The sequence below is a fragment of the Tupaia chinensis genome, unplaced genomic scaffold (genome assembly GCF_000334495.1).
Source record: "Tupaia chinensis unplaced genomic scaffold, TupChi_1.0 Scaffold000609_1, whole genome shotgun sequence".
Lineage (NCBI taxonomy): Eukaryota > Metazoa > Chordata > Mammalia > Scandentia > Tupaiidae > Tupaia > Tupaia belangeri.
In genome coordinates this window covers 2,443,816-2,463,912 of record NW_006160128.1, presented here as the reverse complement: position 1 = coordinate 2,463,912, position 20,097 = coordinate 2,443,816, and the positions used below count along the sequence as shown (strand labels likewise).

Below are 20,097 nucleotides of genomic sequence, written 5' to 3'. Positions count from 1 at the left end.
CACCGTGTTTGATTTTTTTTTTTTTTTTTTTTTTTTTTGGAGGGGTTTTTGCTATAGGGCGCATGCAGACATAGAGGACAGAAAGCGAGAAATCACCTCCTGGGGGGATGGCCACACCACAATTCCTTCTCCTCCATTCTCCTCTTGGGATCTTAGGCATGCACACAGATTTACCCAGCATGAGTTTAAGCCACCGGGTCCGGGACTCTAACCACAGTCAACTACATGGGAGCCAGCAACATAGCCATTTACTCCAACTGCTGGTCCCACAGTAAACTGTTATTGAATTAGGTTGTTATTTTTTTGTCTTTTGATTGGTAAGAGTCTTTGATATACTAAATAAATTAGACTCTTGTGTATGATACAAGTTGTTATAAGGGACATGCATTCACAAGAGAGAGAAAGAGAGAGAGAGAGAAAGTGGGAAAGCACCCCCAGGGGGATGGCCATGCTGCAGTCTCCTCCAGTCTCCTCTCAGGATTGGGGGCACGCATACACATGGATGTCATACAGTTTTCAAGCCTCTGGATCTGAGACTCAGACTGTGCAGTCGGCCATGTGGGATCCAGCACCTTAACCTCCACACCACCTGCTGCTCCATGTGTATGTTGTTTTTTTTTGTCATGAAGACTTCATTATTATTATCATTATTATTTTGCCAAAGGGGTGTTCACTTGTTGGAGAGACACAGAGAGAGAGGGAAAGTGAGAAATCACCTGCCGGAGGAGATGGTCACACCACAATCCTTTCTCCTCCATTCTTCTCTAGGGGTTTTTGGCGTGCATAATTACACTCTTGGCATGTTTTTCAGGCCAGAAGGTTTGGGATTCAAACTGTGGAGCTGGCCATGTGGGATCCAGCAATTTAACCACCACACTGCCTCCTGGACCTGTCATGTACATTTAAAATTTTTATTTTATTTTTAAATTTTTATTGTTACTATTTTTTTAAACATTTGATCACTATATATCATTTGACTTGTAAAGAGAATTTACCCAAAATGAAAAACATCTCAGACCAACTCAGTTGAGAAGACTATACATGTTATCATTATCATCAGCAGGTAATAAACCATTTCTGTGTCCCACAAATACCTTGCCTCTTGATTTTTTCTCCCTGATTTCCTTCCCTATACTTTTCCCTTCTCCCACCCTCCTTCCAAACTGTCTCCAGCATCCATAATTATTTTCAGTGCTTTTATGTCCTCCAATCGTTCAGTCTCTACCATAGAGTGCAGACAGTGTACGTTAAGTGAAGACATACAATATCTTTCTTTCATAGCCTGGCTTGCTTCACTCAGCAATAAATCTTCCATATTTGACCACTTTCTATCAAATACCAGGGTCTTGTTTGTTATGGCTGAATAGTATTCCATAGAGTATATGTGTCACACTTTTTCAATCCATTCATCTGTTCGTGGATATTTAGATTGGTTCCATGTCTTAGCAATTATAAATAATGCTACAATAAACATTGAAGTGCAAGCACTTTTCCGCCTGAGCATTCTCCTGTCCTTTAGGTAAATACCTGGAGTGGGATTGCTGAATCACATGGTAGTTCTATCTGTAGTCTCTGAAGTATCTCCATGTAGTTTTCCATAGTGGTTGGGCCAATTTACATTCCCACCAGCAGTGTAGGAGAGTTCCCCTTTCACCACAATCCCACCAACACTTATCATTTTCTGTGTTTAAATCTTAGTCATTCTGACAGGGATTAGGTGGTATCTCATTGCGGTTTTGATCTGCATCTCCCTTAAGAGATACCACCTAAAGGGAAAAGAAAAAGTATATGATGCAACACAGTTTCACTAAGCGAGTGCACTTGTGTACTAGTATCTAGATCAAAGAACAGAACATCAGCCCTGTGGGAGCTTCTGCCATGTCCCCTCCCAGTCACTACTCTTCCTCACTAAGCACAACCACTCTTCTGACTTTTACCACAGTCTTCTGGAAGTTTTGTCTTTATTTTTCTTTTCTTTTCTTTCTTTCTTTTTTTTTTTTAAGAGTTTTTTGCTATAGGGCATGTGCACTCGCCAGAAAGACAGAGAGAGACAGAGAGATAGAAAGCGAGAAATCACCCCCAGGGGTGTGACCACACCACAATCCCTTCTCCTCCATTCTCCTCTTGGGATCTTGGGCACACATGCACATGTGCCCGGTGTGAGTTTAAGCCACCAGGTCCGGGACTCAAACCGTGGTCGGCTACATGGGAGTTCAGCAACATAGCCATTATGCTAACTGATGGTTCCTATTTTTCTATTTTAATGGCGCATATATTTCAAGCATTATGGGGGCTCTGTTCCTAAAGCTAAAATATTCCATATTGTAGGAGTAGACGTGGGGGTGGTTGGAAGACCACATTCCCTAGATAAGAGAAGCAATTGAAGGTGGTAGATTTAGGGGGCAGTTACTCCAGTTTCCCCACATACTCTTTTCCAGTAAGTGTGAGTAAGGCTCCGATCTTTCCTTCATCCACTTCCCCCAGGACTACATCTCCCAGCAGGCTGTGCTCTGACAGCTCTTGGATTTAAACAGGATTCTGGGCTGTGCCGAGAGCCAGGCTGTTGCTGAGCACCCAGGAGCAAGAGGAGCGAGAAGCAGCTAAGAGTTGGAGCCAGACCAGGAGCCCAGGCCATAGTTGAGGCTGAAGGTGGAGAAACAGCAAAAGCAGCAGGACCGAAAGAGGTTGAAAACATGCTGGTTACCTTGGGATTGTTCACCTCCTTCATTTCTTTCTTGTACGTGATAGCTCCATCCATCAGGTTTGTCTTAATTCAACAACTTCTAACAATAGTTTACAAATTCCTGCCTTGGGAGCAGGTTCTCGGCTGCTGAAAAAAAAGAGAAAAAGAAGGAGGCCGAGGAAGAGAAAGTTAGGGCAGAGCAGGCAGGAAAAGAGGAGGGGTTATGGGTAGCATGGTGGAAACTGAAAAGGAAGCACCTAGGGCTGGGTGAAGGTGGGGCGGATTTGAGCTCTGATGCCTATGCAGGGCTGAGTGGATGACTCTGTTAAGTAGCTCAACAGACAGCTTAGGTGGGAGGGAGTCCTTGCTCTTTCACTCCATTCCCTTAGGTTTCTCTGAAGATCTCCCTTTCTTCTCTGTCCCTAGTCAAAGTAACCCAGCTGGGCTGTTGTGGGTGGTCCTTGTTGAGTGACTCATTGTGAGTACCAGGCATTTTGTGAATAAACAAGGTCTCTTCTCTTCAAGTCTCTCTGCAACTAATGTTTTTTTTTTTTTCTACATTTAAATTTAACTTTATTTGTTATTATTTATCTTTATTTTAAATTGACCAGAGAGAGACAAAGAGAGAGAGAAAGGGAAAGTGAGAAAGCAAGCCATCAGGTCCAAGACTTGAACCACTTTCAGTCATGTCGGAGTCCAGCATCACAACCACCATGTCATCTGCTGGCCCCTCAACTAATATTTTGAGATGCTTTTTTGCTGTGGGATTTCTGGAGGTGTCAAAGAAATGTGTATTCTGAGTGGACAATGTTTAGATTGCCAATGATTTTAAGAAAAGGACTAAGTGGATATAACAGAGATGGTGTATTCTAGGTCCAGGTATAGAGACTTAGATTCACATTCCAGTTCTGCACCACTAGACCTAGATAGAATGTTGTTAAGCCTCAGTTTTCTCCAGTATAATGTGCAAATAATACTGGAGTGGTCGAGAGGATTAAAGTGTATTTGTGTAAACGTGCCTAGCCCAGTGCCTGGTAGTCAGATGATGCTCAGGAATGTTAGTTCTCTACCCCTTTGGCCTTCGTTTTTGGAACTTATGTAGTCAACTTCATGTTGTCTGTACAGAGGTCTGAATAAGAGAGGGTTTCTCTCTGTGCACCAATGGCCAGAATGAAATCCTAATAGGATGGCAGAAAGTCTCTGAAGATGCCTTGATCTCTCAAACTAGAGAGACAGCCCAAGAGAGGTGTTTGTGTTTGCTGCCTGCCAGAATGCTGGTCATCATTCACAGTGAAGTCCTAGGGCACAGGATCACTGATCCCACTAACATTCATCACAGGTGTGTTTCCATGCAGGTTAGAGGAGGAAGCTGACTCCCAGGAACCTCTAGAGATAAGTACTGGGTATCTCTATCTCTGTTATCGATTGAATAACAAAGAAGGCCCTCATTGGCTCTGGCTCAAGAGCACTTACTCTTTCCTGATGATTTGTAGCTTCTGGGCACATGATCTACCAACCTATGCTGATGAGCAGGGACCTTGTCTAGTGGAAAAAATGTTATCCCATGAAGACAAGCTTCTTTGGGTCTCCTGACTACAAGTTAGAGATATCCCTCTTTGAGACTGGATGGCTTTTACTTCATGAATCTCAGTGTGGTTGGAAAGAATGGTGGTGATGCTCTTGTTTCCCTTGCTGACAGGAAGTTCTTTGCTGGCGGAGTTTGTAGAACAAACGTGCAGCTTCCAGGGAAGGTCGTTGTGATCACCGGCGCCAACACAGGCATTGGCAAAGAGACGGCCAGGGAGCTCGCTCGCAGAGGCAAGTCTTTCCCTGAAGGTCTCCACAGGCCGTGCCTCCTGCCCTTCTCACTGGGAGCTCTGCCCATGTTTCCTTGACTTTATTCCTGTGCTTGGAAGCTCTGATTTCAAGAAACCTAGGGTTCACATCCAGCTGTGATGACAACTTCAACAAATCTTCCTTCCTCTCCCCTCCTTCCGCGTTACATAAGTCAGAAAAACAATGATGACCATGCATAATATTGATCAGGTCAGTTATTTTGAAAGAGATACTAAAGCAACATTAAGTATTAGTATAAGTCAGAGTTGCCAGTCTGGAGCTAAGCTGACCAGCAAGGAAATTACCTGACACCAAGTACTACTGTAAGACTCCTGAAGTGGCGATATGGTCACTGCACTGTTCAGGGCTAGCTGGGAAAATGCTCCATCCACCAGTGCCAAGCTCACTTACTATACTTCTTTTCAGCCCAGCCTCTACACATATTCCCCTCTTTGTTTTGGCTCCAGGAGCCCGGGTATATATTGCCTGCCGAGATGTACTGAAGGGGGAGTCTGCAGCTAGTGAAATCCGAGCGGATACTAAGAATTCCCAGGTACTGGTTCGGAAACTGGACCTATCTGACACCAAATCCATCCGAGCCTTTGCTGAGGACTTTCTGGCAGGTGAGGACCGAGTAGGTAACTAGAAAAGCAGGAAACTGGGTAAAGGAGTGACTGCTCCACCCTGGACCATCTACGGCCCTTACATCAGAACCTTCATTGATCCTACTGGACAGGTTCTGCCACATGAACTAGCAGGACTGGGGACTGGGAAAAGGATGGTGGGTGGACAAGCTGGGCAGGATCCTTATCATCTTTTTGCCTCAGCAATGGGAACGTTGGAGGTGTCATCTTCCTGTCTGGGCTTGTACCTTGGCATCAAGGCGTGGCCATAATGCCATTCTTCTTTCATCCCGAGAATCAACCTTCTGTGGCCATTGGCACTAGATGAGGCTGTGATGCTGCTAAAATTCTGCTGGGTCTTAGAAATGACCATCTTCTATCAAGGTCTACATAATCCATGAGGGACAGGGACCATGTCTGCTGTGTTTTACCACTGGGTTCCCAGTGGGTTGGGCCAGCCCAGAACCGGTAGTCAGTACACATTTGTTGACTAAATGGATGTGAACAGTGTCTAGAAAGTACGATCACTAAAATAAAAAACTCAATGCCAATGGTTGAGTATCACTGAGATAGGTCCCAATAGGGATAGTTACTGACTGCTGGGCAGTATCTTGTCTTCAAAGAATGGAGCAGAGGGGAACCAGCAGTTAGCGTAATGGCTATGTCGCTGGACTCCCACGTAGTCGACCGCGGTTCGTGTCTCGGACCTGGTGGCTTAAAACTCACGCCGGGGGCGTGTGCTTGCGTGCCCAAGATCTCGAGAGGAGAATGGAGGAGAAGGGATTGTGGCGTGACCATCCCCCCTTGGGGGTGATTTCTCTCTTTCTGTCTCTCTGTCTCTCTCTGTCTGTCTGGCGAGCGCACGCGCCCTACAGTGAAAATCTCTCCAAAAAAAAAAAAAAAAAAGAATGGAGCAGAGTGAATAGCTCCTATCAAAACTTTGCCTGTTGGGCCAGCAGGTAGTACAGTGATTAAGACACTGGATTCCCACATGGCTGAGTATGGTTCAAGTCCTGGGCCCAGTGGCTTAAAAAACACAACAAATAAGTAAATGTTTAAAAAAGAAAATTTAAGAAAAAATACAAAACCTTGCCCCAACAAACAGAACTCACAAAGGAGAGGACTGTGGTAGGCAGCTAGTGGGCTCCTTGCTAACTACTGGGTCTCCTTGTTTGTGGTCTATAGAAGAAAAGCAGCTCCATATTCTGATCAACAATGCGGGAGTGATGATGTGTCCATATTCCAAGACAGCTGATGGATTTGAAACCCACCTGGGAGTCAACCACTTGGGTAAGTAAGTTTGGGTGACTGAAAAGTGAGGCATACTCTACTTTGTTCTCCATAGCAAGATGGCCCTATACCAGTGCTGAGATTCCCCAGTGGTCCTCATAGAGCTTAGGTTCCAACAGACTGGGCACATTGGCTTGCTATTCACTGTTCCTCTCTTGACCAATTCAAAAAAAGGGAGACCCTCCTACTCATACCTTTAAGAACCCCCAAATGTCAGGAGATACTAGAGAGAAGAACATAATTCTTGGAGAGGCAGTGGTAGTGCAGGCCTAAAGTTCTGGTGGTATAGGAATCATTGTTTGCCTAGAGGGGTTGCATCCAAATGAGGGCCAGTCAAGTCAAGGGTTGATCCATGGAGACAGACAAACTTGAAAATCTGAGGTATGTGGCAGGCTAGGATTCTGAGTTCAGGGTGGTGGGTCTAGAGAGGAAAACATGCATGAAACATGTTTTCTGATCCTAAGCGTATGCCATTTTTCCTGACTATCTCATCATTCCCTCTGTACATGAGTGTACCTGGGTCTGCAGTTATGCAATCATGGTCAAAGGGTGAGATGAAAGCCAGTGGGTAAGTATTTCTCATGACTGGGAGAAAGAACAGAAATATAGATTATAGATTAAGTATAATTACCTTACCTTCAGTCTAGTTCTGGCCCTTTCTTTGAGGAATCCTCTAACGCAGGCCAACTTACTATTAGCACTGAGTTACTCATAGCATCACAATTTGTTCACACCCAGGGATCAGCAGTTAGCATAATGGCTATGTTGCTGGACTCCCATGTAGTCGACCACAGTTCCAGTCCTGGACCCAGTGGCTTAAACTCATGCTGGGCATGTGTGTGTGCATGCCCAAGATCCCAAGAGGAGAATGGAGGAGAAGGGATTGCGGTGTGGCCATCCCTCCTGGGGGGTGATTTCTCGCTTTCTGTCTCTCTGTCTCTCTCTGTCATTCTGGGAAGCACACGTGCCCTATAGCAAAAACCTCTCCAAAAAAAGCAGGGTGGTGGGTCTAGAGAGGAAAACATGCATGAAACATGTTTTCTGATCCTAAGCGTATGCCATTTTTCCTGACTATCTCATCATTCCCTCTGTACATGAGTGTACCTGGGTCTGCAGTTATGCAATCATGGTCAAAGGGTGAGATGAAAGCCAGTGGGTAAGTATTTCTCATGACTGGGGGAAAGAACAGAAATATAGATTATAGATTAAGTATAATTACCTTACCTTCAGTCTAGTTCTGGCCCTTTCTTTGAGGAATCCTCTAACGCAGGCCAACTTACTATTAGCACTGAGTTACTCATAGCATCACAATTTGTTCACACCCAGGGATCAGCAGTTAGCATAATGGCTATGTTGCTGGACTCCCATGTAGTCGACCACAGTTCCAGTCCTGGACCCAGTGGCTTAAACTCATGCTGGGCATGTGTGTGTGCATGCCCAAGATCCCAAGAGGAGAATGGAGGAGAAGGGATTGCGGTGTGGCCATCCCTCCTGGGGGGTGATTTCTCGCTTTCTGTCTCTCTGTCTCTCTCTGTCATTCTGGGAAGCACACGTGCCCTATAGCAAAAACCTCTCCAAAAAAAGAAAAAAAAAAAAAAAGAATTTGTTTACACCCAGAAGATAGTGAGCTAAAGCTGAAGTCCTGTTACTCGCTTCCACAACCAGAGCCTGGACTGCCATTTCACTCTTCCATCTTTCCTGCTGGTTCTCCTTGTAGGTCACTTTCTTCTCACCTACCTGCTCCTGGACAGGCTGAAGGAATCTGCTCCTGCACGGGTGGTGAACCTGTCATCAGTGGTTCACCACATTGGCAAGATTCGCTTCCATGACCTCCAAAGTGAGAAGCACTACAGCAGGGGGTTTGCCTATTGCCACAGCAAGCTGGCCAATGTGCTTTTTACCCGTGAATTGGCCAAGAGGCTTCAAGGTAAGTCTAGAGAAAGTGCTAGGATTAAAATAGTAAAAACAGGGTCCTCAGTCCAGATTAGAGGTTCACAGAAACCTCTGAAGTCAGGCGGTCAAACATCCACATTTAAGTAGTATCTCAGTTTACTGAGAATGAGGTTATAAAGAGAATAAAAATAAAGTCAGTGCCCCAGGGATGCTTAAAGTTGAATAGGGTTAGGAATCTCACAGTTACCTTATATTTATGGCACGTTTTATTTGAAATCTATTATCTCACTGGATTTTCACAGGAACCCTCTGTAATAGACAGATATTATTATTCCTATTATTGGTCAGAACTAAGGACCAAGGAACAGGCCAGCTCAAGGCTATATGGCAAAGGAAAGAGAAATGGAATGTGGGTGCTCTGCTTTAAATCCAGGGTGCTTCCTTCATGTGGGCTTTGCAGAGCTCCATACACTGATGAGAGGACCACTGGGAGTCAGGGTGCTGGGGCTGGATTTCAGAACTCTGGGTCCAGGTTTTTGGTCTGCCACAGACTGGTCTCGTGTGTATGTGGACATGTTCCTTTCACCTCCCTGGCTTCACCCTCTCAGCCGTAAAAGGAGGTGAGGCTGACTCTGAATCCATGACCATGCGCTTCCCTGGAGTTTTGGGTTGAGCTGCGGCTCCTGTGGCTCTGATATCTGAGAATCTGGAAGGTCATTTGTTACAGTGAAGAATGCAGAATTTGGGAACAATGGTGTTGATGTCAGAATGCCAAAGGTGGAAGAATAGGGTAATCATAAAAATAGATCTTAGTAATAACAATGAGAATTGGGAGTTTTATGTGTGCCATGCAACTATATGTCTTAACTCACGTAATACAACATTTCTGTGAGGTAGGTGCTGTTATCCGCCCCCCCTCCCCCGCTACAAATGAAGACACAGCACAGATATATTAAAAGATTTGCCCAAATAAGTTTCCTAGCTGAGCCAGGATTCAAATCTAGTCTAACTTCAGAATTCATACTTTCTTTTTTTTTTTTTAATTCTCTATAGGGTGTATGTACTCAGTGGAGAGAGACAGAGAGGGAGAGAGATAGAGAGAAAGCACCCCAAGGGAATATAGCTACACTGCAGTCCCTTCTTCTCCATTCTCCTCTTGGGATTTTGGGCACACATGCACATGTACCTGGCATGTTTCTCAAATTGCTGGATTCAAGACTCAAGCCGCACAGTCAGCCATGTAGGATCTAGCCGCTTCAACCATCACGCCACCTGGCTAGCCCCAGAATTTGCACTTTTTAAATTTTTTTCTTTTAGAGATTTTTGTTATAGGGTGTGTGTGCTCACAGAAGAGACAGAAAGAGACAAAAAGACAGAAGGCAAGAACTCACCCCCCTCATGGGGGATGGCCACCACCACAGTCCCTTCTCTAATCCCTCTCAGGAATTTTGGGCTCAGCATGTACACATGCCCTGTGTGAGTTTTAAGCCGCTGGGTTCAGGACTAGAATCATGGTTGACTACATGAGAGTCCGGCAACGTAACCATTACACTGTCTACTGATCCCCAGAATTCACACTAAGTCAGGGTTCAGATCTTAGCTCTATAGTCTTTTTTTTTTTTGAGAGGTTTCCGCCATAGGGCGCGTGTGCTCGCCAGACAGACAGAGAGAGACATAGAGACAGAAAGCGAGAAATCACCCCCCAGGGGGGATGGTCACACCGCAATCCCTTCTCCTCCATTCTCCTCTTGGGATCTTGGGCACACACGCACACGCGCCTGGTGTGAGTTCTAAGCCACCGGGGCCGGGACATGAACCGCGGTCAACTACATGGGAATCCAGCGACATAGCCATTATGCTAACTGCTGGTTCCCAGCTCTGTAGTCTTTAGGTATGACCTTGTTGTTCACTATACCTTTCTTGACCATTTGAAAAAGTGAGATCCTTCTACTCATACCTTTAAGAAGCCCCAAATTGAGACCAGCAGATGGCATAATGGGCATAATGGTTACATTGCTGGATTCCAGCATGGCTGACTTCAGTTTGAGTCCCAGACCTGGGGGGCCTGAAACTCATGCCTGGTGTGTGTGCGTGCGTGCCCAAAATCCCAACAAGAGAATGGAAGAGAAGGGATTGAGGCATGGCCCCCGCCCCCCCCCCCAACCAGGGGGTGATTTCTCAGTCTATCTCTCTGGTGTGTGCACACACTCTATAGCAAAAATCTCTCTCTTAAAATAAGAAAGAACCCTCTAGTCTCAGGAGATACCAGTTCATTTAACCTCTCTGTGACTTAGTTTCCTCCGCTATAAATGGCATCTTAATAATTATTTTTTCTATAAAGCATGTGTGCTTACCAGAGGGAGAGAGAGAGAAAGAGAGAAATCACTGTAACAAGGGAGATGACACACCACAGTCCCTTCTCCTCCATGCTCCTCTCAGGATTTGGGGCACGCATGCATATGCACCTGACATGGTTTTTAAACTACGGGATCCAAAACTCAAACTGCAGAGTTGGCCGTGTAAGATCCAGCTGCCTTAAATTCCACATCACCTGCTGACCCTAGGGCATCTTAATATTATCTGCCTCACAAGCCTCTTTAAGAAGTAAATGAGGATCCAGCAGGTAGTGTGGTGGTTAAGGTGCTGGACTTTCACATGGCTGCCTGCAGTTTGAGTCTTGGACCTGGTGACTTGCTTTCTCATTTTCCTTTTCTGTCTCTCTCTAGTCAAATTAAAAAATAACAATGACAAATGGAATGAAATAAATACATAATTCTTTAAAAAAGAGACTTAAACCAGATCATGGTTGTAAAGCACGTAACACAGCTGTTGCACTTAATCAGTACTAAATAAAAGTGGTGGCACCAGGTGTCACGTTCATCAACCCTCCACAGTCTCCATCACCCTTCACTCTGCCCCTCATAAAATGCATTTCTCAGGCAAATGTAAAAAAGGTCCTAGCCCATTCACCTTCCAATGAAGCTGTTAGCCCTAAGCCCCTTCTAAAATAAATGGTAAAGATACCACTGTCAATAATTGATCATTCTGCTTGTTGTTTTGTATTACTTAAGCCGTAGTATCAATGTGACATTGAAATAGAAGGGCCTTGAACGAGGCCGCCTCTTTAGAGCATGAAAGGTTGAGACGGCTTTAGATCTTTCTGGGTAAGATCAATAAACTACTAATCAGATTCTGCCAGTTTAGGAGTGGTACCTTCTAAACCCAGGAGCTGTGTTGCCAAATCCCTTTTCATCTATGTATTTTGCTACAAGAAAGAGTTTCCCTGGCCTCAGAGGGTATTCCTGGTCTCACTGTGCCCTCTTTGCCCTAGGCACGGGAGTCACCACCTATGCAGTGCACCCAGGTGTTGTCCGCTCTGAGCTGGTCCGGCACTCCTACCTGCTGTGCCTGCTCTGGCGGATCTTCTCCCCCTTTGTGAAGTCAGCACGGGACGGGGCACAGACCAGCCTTCACTGCGCCCTGGCTGAGGGTCTGGAGCCCTTGAGCGGAAAGTACTTCAGGTACGTGACAGCTGCAGGTTCTCTCCTCCACCTGCGTTGCGTGTGAAGCCCAGGTCTCCAAGCAGCTGAGTCTGTGCCTGATGGTGGAATCAGGTTTGGGCTGGGACTGCAAATCAAGTGCTGTTAATTTTCCAAGGAAACTTACATTAGGAACTTATGTTAGAAAGAGTTGTTTTTTATAGCTCTATTTTATTTTTAAATTTTAATTGAACATTTTCTTCTTTATTCTTGATATAGGCATGAGAGAAAGTGACTGAGAGATACAGGACTCCATTCATGCCACAGGCCCCGGCTATACTATGACCCCTTCTTCCAGTCCTCTAGCCTATTCTGAGCACTCCTGTGGGTTGCCTGGCTTGTTTCAGGTCAGGGACTTAAACCACAGTTATCACGTGGGGTCCAGCCTCTCTGAGCAGTGTGTTGCCACCACAGCGCTGAGAATGGCTGTTTTACGCCTGGGTACCACATTTCTATGTACTTTGTAGCTTTCGGAAAGCAGTGAGAGAAAACTGTCCCCGCTCGTTATGCTGTGGAAAGAGTTACCAGGCCCTCTGGATCCTTTTTCTCATCTAAGCGTTTGGCTCATCCGATTCATGAATTGTTTAATACCACTTAGCACAAAGTGCTGGAGGAAGGTCATTCTCTCCAGGGTGAACTCTCTCCCAGTGTCACCAAGATCAGCACTATTCGTTGGAACAGAGAAATACTGGGTCGTCTGAAATGTCATGATGCATTTTTGCATATAAAAATGTAGAAAAAGACATCGTGACTTTTCCAATGACCCAATAGAAATTTCTATGCGCAGTTTTTTTTTTTTTTTTTGAGAAGTTTTGGCTATAGGCTGCATGCGCTCGCCAGACAAAGACATACAGACAGAAAGCGAGAAATCACCCCCCAGGGGGAGATGGCCACGCCGCAATCCCTTCTCCTCCATTCTCCTCTCGGGATCTTGGGCACGCACGCACACGTGCCCGGCGTGAGTTTTAAGCCACCCGGTCTGGGATGCGAACCGTGGTCAACTACGTGGGAGTCCAGCGACATGGCCATTACGCTAATTGCTGGTCCCCTCTATGCGCAGTTTTAACACAAACTCAGTGGGCAGCCGGAGTTTGGGAATAAAAGAAAGCCGAGGATTAAATTTCCTTCCCATTTACCTCAGCGTCCAACAGTGGGGGAATGGATAAATGATAACAGCTAATGTTCCTTGAAATGTATTTGCAGTCTTATGTGTTTTGTGTGTATTAGCTCATCGAATCATCACAACTCTGAGAGGGAGGTAATATTATCCCCCTCTTTTAGATGAAATTGAGGCACAGGATAATCTCACAACTGGCTCAGGGTCATATAACTTGCAAGTGGGATGTAAACCCAGGCAGTCTGGCTGTAAAACTGTGCTGTTCAATATGGTTGCCACTAGCCCCGTGGTGACTTTTGAGCACTTTTAGCTAGTCTAAATCTGTATGTGCTGGTGTGTAAGCACACCCGATTTTGAAGACATAGGATTAGAAAAGAAGTGTAAAATATTTTATTAGTTGTGATACTGATTACATGCTGAAATAACTTGTCCATACTGGGTTAAATAGAATTTATTACTATCAGGTCATTGGGAAAGTTATGACGTATTTTTCTATGCAAAAATGCATCACGACTTTCCTGATGACCTAATAAGATTAAATGTATCCACTTCTTTTTTTTTTTTTAATCTCTCTCTTTTAAAAAAATTATTTATTTGGGAACTAGCAGTTGGCATAATGGCTATGTCGCTGGACTCGCATGTAGTCAACAGCAGTTTGAGTCCCGGATCTGGTGGCTTAAACTCACGCTGGGCGTGCGTGCGTGCGTGCCTAAGATCCAGAGAGGAAATGGAGGAGAAGGGGTTGTGGAGTTGCCATCTCCCCGGGTGGTGATTTCTCACTTTCTGTCTCTCTGTCTCTCTCTGTCTTTCTGGTCATCATATGCACCCTATAGAAAAAAACCTCTCCTCAAAAAAAAGTATTTAATTTTATTTATTCATTCATTTATTTTTAAATTTGACCAGAGAGAGAAAAAGATGAGAGAGAGAGAGAAAGTGAGAAAGCAAGCCACCAGGTCTGGGACATGAACCATGATTGGCCATGTGAGAGTGTCCAGCGCCTTAATCACTATGCCACCTACTGACCTCCCCCCGATTTCTTCTTACTTTTTAAATGTGACTACTAGAAAATTTAATTTTTTTTTTCTTTTTGGCAAGGTTTTTGCTATAGGGCACGTGTGCTCGCCAGAAAGACAGACAGACATACAGGGATGGTCCTGCTTCAATCCCTTCTCCATTCTCCTTTTGGGATCTTGGGCACACATGCACACATGCCCGGCGTGAGTTTAAGCCACCAGATCTGGGACTCGAACCGTGGTTGACTACATGGGAGTTCAGAGACATAGCCATTACGCTAACTGCTGGTCCCTAGAAAATTTAAATTTTTATATGAGGTTCATGTTCGTGATTCGTACCTTTCTTTTCTTTCTTTCTTTCTTTTTTTTTATTTGTTAGAGGATGCATGTACTCACCAGAGAGAGACAGAATAAGAAAGCACCTCCCACAGGGAATGATCACACTGCAATCCCCTCTCCATCTCTCTCTCCTTTTGGGATTTTGGGTGTGCACATACATGTGCCTGACGTGTTTCTCAAGCCATCAGTTCTGGTACTTGATGCTGATCTCAGGGCCATGTGGGATCTAGCCACATTAGCCACCATGTCATTGGCTGGCTCTCATGTCATATTTCTATTGGACGATGCAACTCTTGAGTCTGAGTGTTTAATGTTACTGCCTTAAATGTGTGATCAAATGTTACACAGTCATTATATGCATCATTTTCAAATAATTAATTAATGGGAAAGGGTTCTCAGAGTCAGGCTGACTGTGTAGGGGGATTCTACATTTCATTCAAAGTATTTATTATTTAAAAAATTTTAGAAGTTCATCTATTTATTTATTATCTGTATAATTAAAAAATATATTTTGGGCCAGCCCCATAGCACAATGGTTAAGTGCTGTGCAGTGGAAGCCAGCTCTCACATGGTGGACCAGTACGTGAGTTCTGTCCTGGTGGATTTTGCACTGTGTGTGCACACACATGCCCAGGATCTCAATGGAATGGAGAATTGGAGGCAAAACGATTATGGCAAGACCAGTCCCATGGGGGGGGGAGGGCACTTTCTTTCTCTGTCTTCTCTTTCTCTTATGTACATGCCCAGGCCCTTTGCCATAATAATAATATAGAAAAAAATTTTAAAATTTTGCTAGAGAGCACATGCCCTCACGTGTGCGCAAGAGAGAGAGAGCGAGCGAGCGAGCGAGAGAGATAAAGTACCGCCAGTGGATGCCACAATCCTTTCTCCTCCGTTTCTCCATTCTGTTGAGATTCTAGGCACACATGCAAATGTCCTCAGTGTGCTTAATTTTTAGAGATTTTTTTTGCTATAGGGCATGTGCACTTGCTAGAGAGAGACAGAAAGTGATAAATCACCCCGTGGGGGGGGGCGGTGGCCATGTCACAATCCTTTCTCCTCCATTCTCTTCTTGGAATTTTGGGCACACATGCACTTGGTGTGAGTTTTAAGCTGCTGGATCCAGGACTCAAACCACGGATGACTATGTGAGAATCCAGTGACATAAGTAACCATTACACCATTAGGCCGTGTGCTGGTTTCTTCAGTGTGCCTTTTTTTTTTTTTGGAGAGTTTTTGCTATAGGGCACGTGGACTCGCCAGAAAGACAGAGAGAGACAGAGAGACAGAAAGCGAGAAATCACCCCCCAGGAGGGATGGTCACACCGCAATCCCTTCTCCTCCATTCTCTTCTTGGGATCTTGGGCATGCATGTACATGCGCCCAGCATGAGTTTAAGCCACTGGGTCTGGGACTTGAACCGCGGTCCAGCGACATAGCCATTACTCTAACTGCTGGTCCCTCACTGTGCCTTTTTTAAAAAAATTATTTATTGAGGCTGGCAGGAGGTGTGGTGGTTAAAGGCACTGGACTCCCACGTGGATGACAGTGGTTTGAGTCCCAAACCTAGTGGCTTACTTTCTCACTTTCCCTCTCTCTCTCTTACTCTGTCCTTCTCTGGTCAAATTAAAATAAATATATAAAATAAAGTTAAATAAATAATTTAAAAAACTATGTGGGAGTCCAGCGCCCTTATCCACCACACCACCTGCTAGCCTCCCCTCAGTGTGTTTTTAACACTGCTAGGACTGGGATTTGAACCATGCTATCAGCCATATTAGATCTGACTCCCTTTACCACTTGTCATGGACCAAAAAAATTATTTTTAACAAGAGAAAGATATTCTTCTCAAATTTAATATCAGGTTTGTATAAAAGGAAGAAAAAGAGAAAGACTACATCTGCTTATATATGAGTGAACAAACAAAACTTAAGGAAAAAGCAACTAAATGTTAGACTTTCTTCTTTTATCAGTGCTATGTTTTTCTTTTTCTTTTTTTCGGCATGAATACACTGTGTATCAGTCCAGTCAAAGATATTACCATATATGGGGCTAGCAGGTGGCATGGTGGTTAAGGTGCTAGACATTCCCACATGGCCGACCATGGTTCAAATCCTGGATCTGGTGGCTTCCTTTCTCACTTTCCTTCTTTCTCTGTGTCTGTCTTTTTCTGGTCAAATTACGATGAATGAAAGAATAAATAAAATTAAATAATAAATACTTCTTAAAAAAAGATATTACCATATAAATTATCAACAGATAGATAGCTTTCCATTTTTGTGTTCATTATATGTTTTGCTTTTTTCCCCTTGATTCTCTCCCTCCCACCCCACCACCACGTTGTCCACTCTCCTCCCACACTGTCTCTACTATCTAGAGTTGTTCTCCATACCTTTATGCCTTCCAATACTTTGCAGTACTATGTTTTTCAAATGCTGTAAAAACATTTATAGAGCTGGCCCTGAGTCTATTATGACATAGCCATTACGCTAAGTGCTGGTCCCATTATTTCTTTCTTTATTATTTTTTTAAAGTTGACCAGAGAGAGACAAAGAGAGAGAAGGAAAGTGAGAAAGCAAGTCGCCAGGTCTGGGACTCGAACCACAGTCAGCCATGTGGGAGTCCAGCCACCTGAACTACCACACCACCCACTGGCCCCACCTGTGACTTTGTCACCAACAACGTCGTAAATATTTTCACATCATATGGCAGTTGTTATAAATATCTCAGAATGTCACTTCTGCTCACTACTACTTTGAAATCTGCTGGTTTTTAGATCTGGTGCTAGACCTCGTTATAGAATCCATTGATAAAGTCACTTATGTAAGGCCATATTTCAAATTTGTTTTAAGAATACTTTAAAACTGCATTTCAATGTACTTAGTTTCCTTAAATTTATTTTACATTTATTCTATTTAGACATATTATATTTAAACACTTAAAAATATATTCTGAGAAAGAGACTGCACGTGCTGCCAGACTGCCAGTTCTCACCCCTGGTATTCACCCTCTTTCTGTGTCCTCCAGTGACTGCAAGAGAGCCTGGGTGTCTCCAAGGGCCCGAAATAACAAAACAGCCGAGCGCCTGTGGAACGTCAGCTGTGATCTTCTAGGAATTCAGTGGGAGTAGCTGGTGGAAGAGGCATAGCATTATCAGGCCCGATCCATACCATAGTGAAAGGGGACCAAGGAGAAGGCCAAGTCTGAGGACTGTCCTCCTGGCTGACTGCTGCTGCAAATCCTGCCTGCCCTGATTCTCCTGATCAAACTGGAATCCTTTGCACACCCAATCCTTCTGTGAGGCTGACTCAGCTTGGAGACATTGACAGATACAGAGAATTCTTCTCTAAGACTTGGAGAGTTGGCCAACTGCTGGGGGCAGGAGGACTGGGCAGATCCCCGGCTGGGCGTGGGGTAGCAGGCAGAGGAGCCTGGGATATTGGGTCAGTTTTGTCACCAGCATCAGAAACACCAGCCTGTATGCTCAGCTGAGGTGACAGGAGCATCAGCATTATGTATTTCCAAGAACTGTAGACTCAAATTCTAGATTGACCTCTTTTCCTACTTCAAGTACTAGGCACAACCCTGGAGTCTGGATCAATTCAGGAAGGTGTTGCTAATTTTGGCTGAATTTGATTCCTTCCTCTGAACACCCTGGAGCCACTGTATGAAGATGGACCTTCCCATCATGCAGATTTTTCCCCCCTAAGGAGTTCCCTTTACTTCAATTTTTAGAGAAATAAAGACTGTGCATTCATCCTAATGCCTTATTTATTTTCTTAGGGAAGCAAAGGAGAAATGGTGCCAAGAGGGGAAGCCAATCTACCAGTGAACAATATCCTACCCATCCACTATAACCTTCTTAGAATATTGCATCTGGGTGCAAAATAAGATGGACCAACTGTGTGTTTGCTAAAGTTTCTCCCACTGTTAACATTGTATTATCTAGGACCAGCAGATGGCATAATGGTTATGTTGCTGGACTCCCACATGGCCAACCACAGTTCAAGTCCTGGACCTGGAGGTTTGAAACTCACACTGAGTGAGTGTGCATGCAAGCCCCAAATCCCGAGAGGATAGTGGAGAAGAAGGGATTGTGGCACGGCCATCCCCTTGGGGGGTGATTTCTCACTTTCTGTCTCTTTGGTGAGCATATGTGCCCTATAGCAAAAATCTCCCTTAAAAAAACCCAAACAAATGAAAAAACAAACAAAAAACCAAAAAATTGTATTATCTCACAAGTGATAAGAGTGGCTTGAATTACAAATATTTACATATTACATACATGTATCAAAGCATCACACTGTACCCCACATATTTGTACAATTATTATTTGTCAATTCAATTTAATAACAAGTGCCCAACCTGGTGGTCCAGTTTGTTGTGCTCAGTCTACAAGGGAATTTTCAAATAAATAAAAGTAGAGCAAATAGAATTATGAACTCTTGTGTACCTATCATCTAGCTTTGATATTATTATTTTTAAAAGACTTATTTACTTAATTTCCATTGTTTATTTTAAAATTTGACCAGAAAGAGACAGAGAGAAAGAAAGAGAAAGTGAGAAAACAAGCCACCAGGTCTGGGGCTTGAACCATGGTTAGCCATGTGGGAGTTCAACACCTTACCCACCATGCCACATGCTGGCCCCCAATATTATTATTTTATTATTATTATTTTAAAATTAAACTCATACTTAATTTTTAAAATTTGCTAGAGGGTGTATGCACTTGTTGGAATGGGGGGTGGTAGGAGTGGGGAGTGAGAAAGAGCAGCCCCTACCCATGGTGGATAGTCACGCTGCAATCCCTCTTCTTCACCTCTTCCTCCTTTTGGGCATATACCCACACGCACTCAGTGTGCTTTTCAAGCCATTGAGTCTTGAACTTGATCACACAGTTGGCTATGTGGGATCCAGCTGCCTTAACAACCATGCTACCAGCTGGCCCCTAGCTTCAGTATTTTATTAACATATTGTCAACCTTATTTTGTTTATTTCTCCCATGACAGGTTTTGGGGGAGTAGGAGAAGATATTTTAATGCACATTGTAGATATCATACCTTCACTTACAAATGTATGTTTTAACACATATTTCTCACAAGAGCTATTGATTTTTACAAAATCATAACACCATGATCACACCCAACAGCATTAATAATTTCTGAATATCATTTAATACTTGGAGTTTCCCTGTTTGTCTCACAAATACCTTTTTTTAAAGTTTTAGTTTATTTATTTTACATTGATTCACTGAACATCACAGTATACAGTATGTGATTTCCCATCCAGAATCACAAATATTGATGGTTGCTCAAGTCAGGGAAAGAGGAATGGTCCTTCTGAGAAGAGAGAAGACTTTCGTTCCTGAGGCCCCAGCAAATCCCCTGGAGTGCATTAGCCTGAGCTGACAACAGAGCTGCCTCCTGAGGCGATCTCTGTGGTTAATATGGACTCTGTTAAGGGACTTAAGCCAATGGCTGTCCCACCAAGAGCTGGGGTCCCTCCCACCCTCCTAACCCAGTGGGGAAGGAGAGCAGCTAATATAAAGCACTGATGTTAATTAGGATTAGATATCCTCATTAGGTACCCTGCACTCTTAGGAATCTGCATGCCCTACTGCTCCTCCCTATGGAGGAAGTGGAAATTTGATCAGAGAGAGACAGAGAGAGAGAGAGGAAGTGAGAAAGCAAGCCACCAGGTCTGGGACTTGAACCATGGTTGGCCATGTGGGAGTCCAGCGCCTTTAACCACCATGCCACTTGCC

General features: G+C 44.2%; 1 protein-coding gene across 4 annotated transcripts in view; it reads left to right on the top strand.

The window, feature by feature from the left end:
* Positions 1–18,250, top strand: part of RDH12 (retinol dehydrogenase 12) — a 32,675-nt gene extending 14,425 nt beyond the window's left edge. For 2 of the 4 annotated variants that reach the window (XM_006158768.3, XM_006158769.3), the window contains exons 2-8: positions 2,485–2,761; positions 4,383–4,501; positions 4,987–5,142; positions 6,328–6,432; positions 8,150–8,359; positions 11,657–11,846; positions 17,361–18,249. In XM_006158768.3, the coding sequence (XP_006158830.1) occupies positions 2,694–2,761; positions 4,383–4,501; positions 4,987–5,142; positions 6,328–6,432; positions 8,150–8,359; positions 11,657–11,846; positions 17,361–17,463 (951 nt within the window). In that variant the 5' untranslated portion in view covers positions 2,485–2,693 and the 3' untranslated portion in view covers positions 17,464–18,249. Of the gene's footprint in view, positions 1–2,484; positions 2,762–4,382; positions 4,502–4,986; positions 5,143–6,327; positions 6,433–8,149; positions 8,360–11,656; positions 11,847–17,360 lie in introns of all 4 variants that reach the window. The other 2 variants (XM_006158773.3, XM_006158771.3) reach the window with 2 other exon arrangements.
* Positions 18,251–20,097: the final 1,847 nt, after the last annotated feature.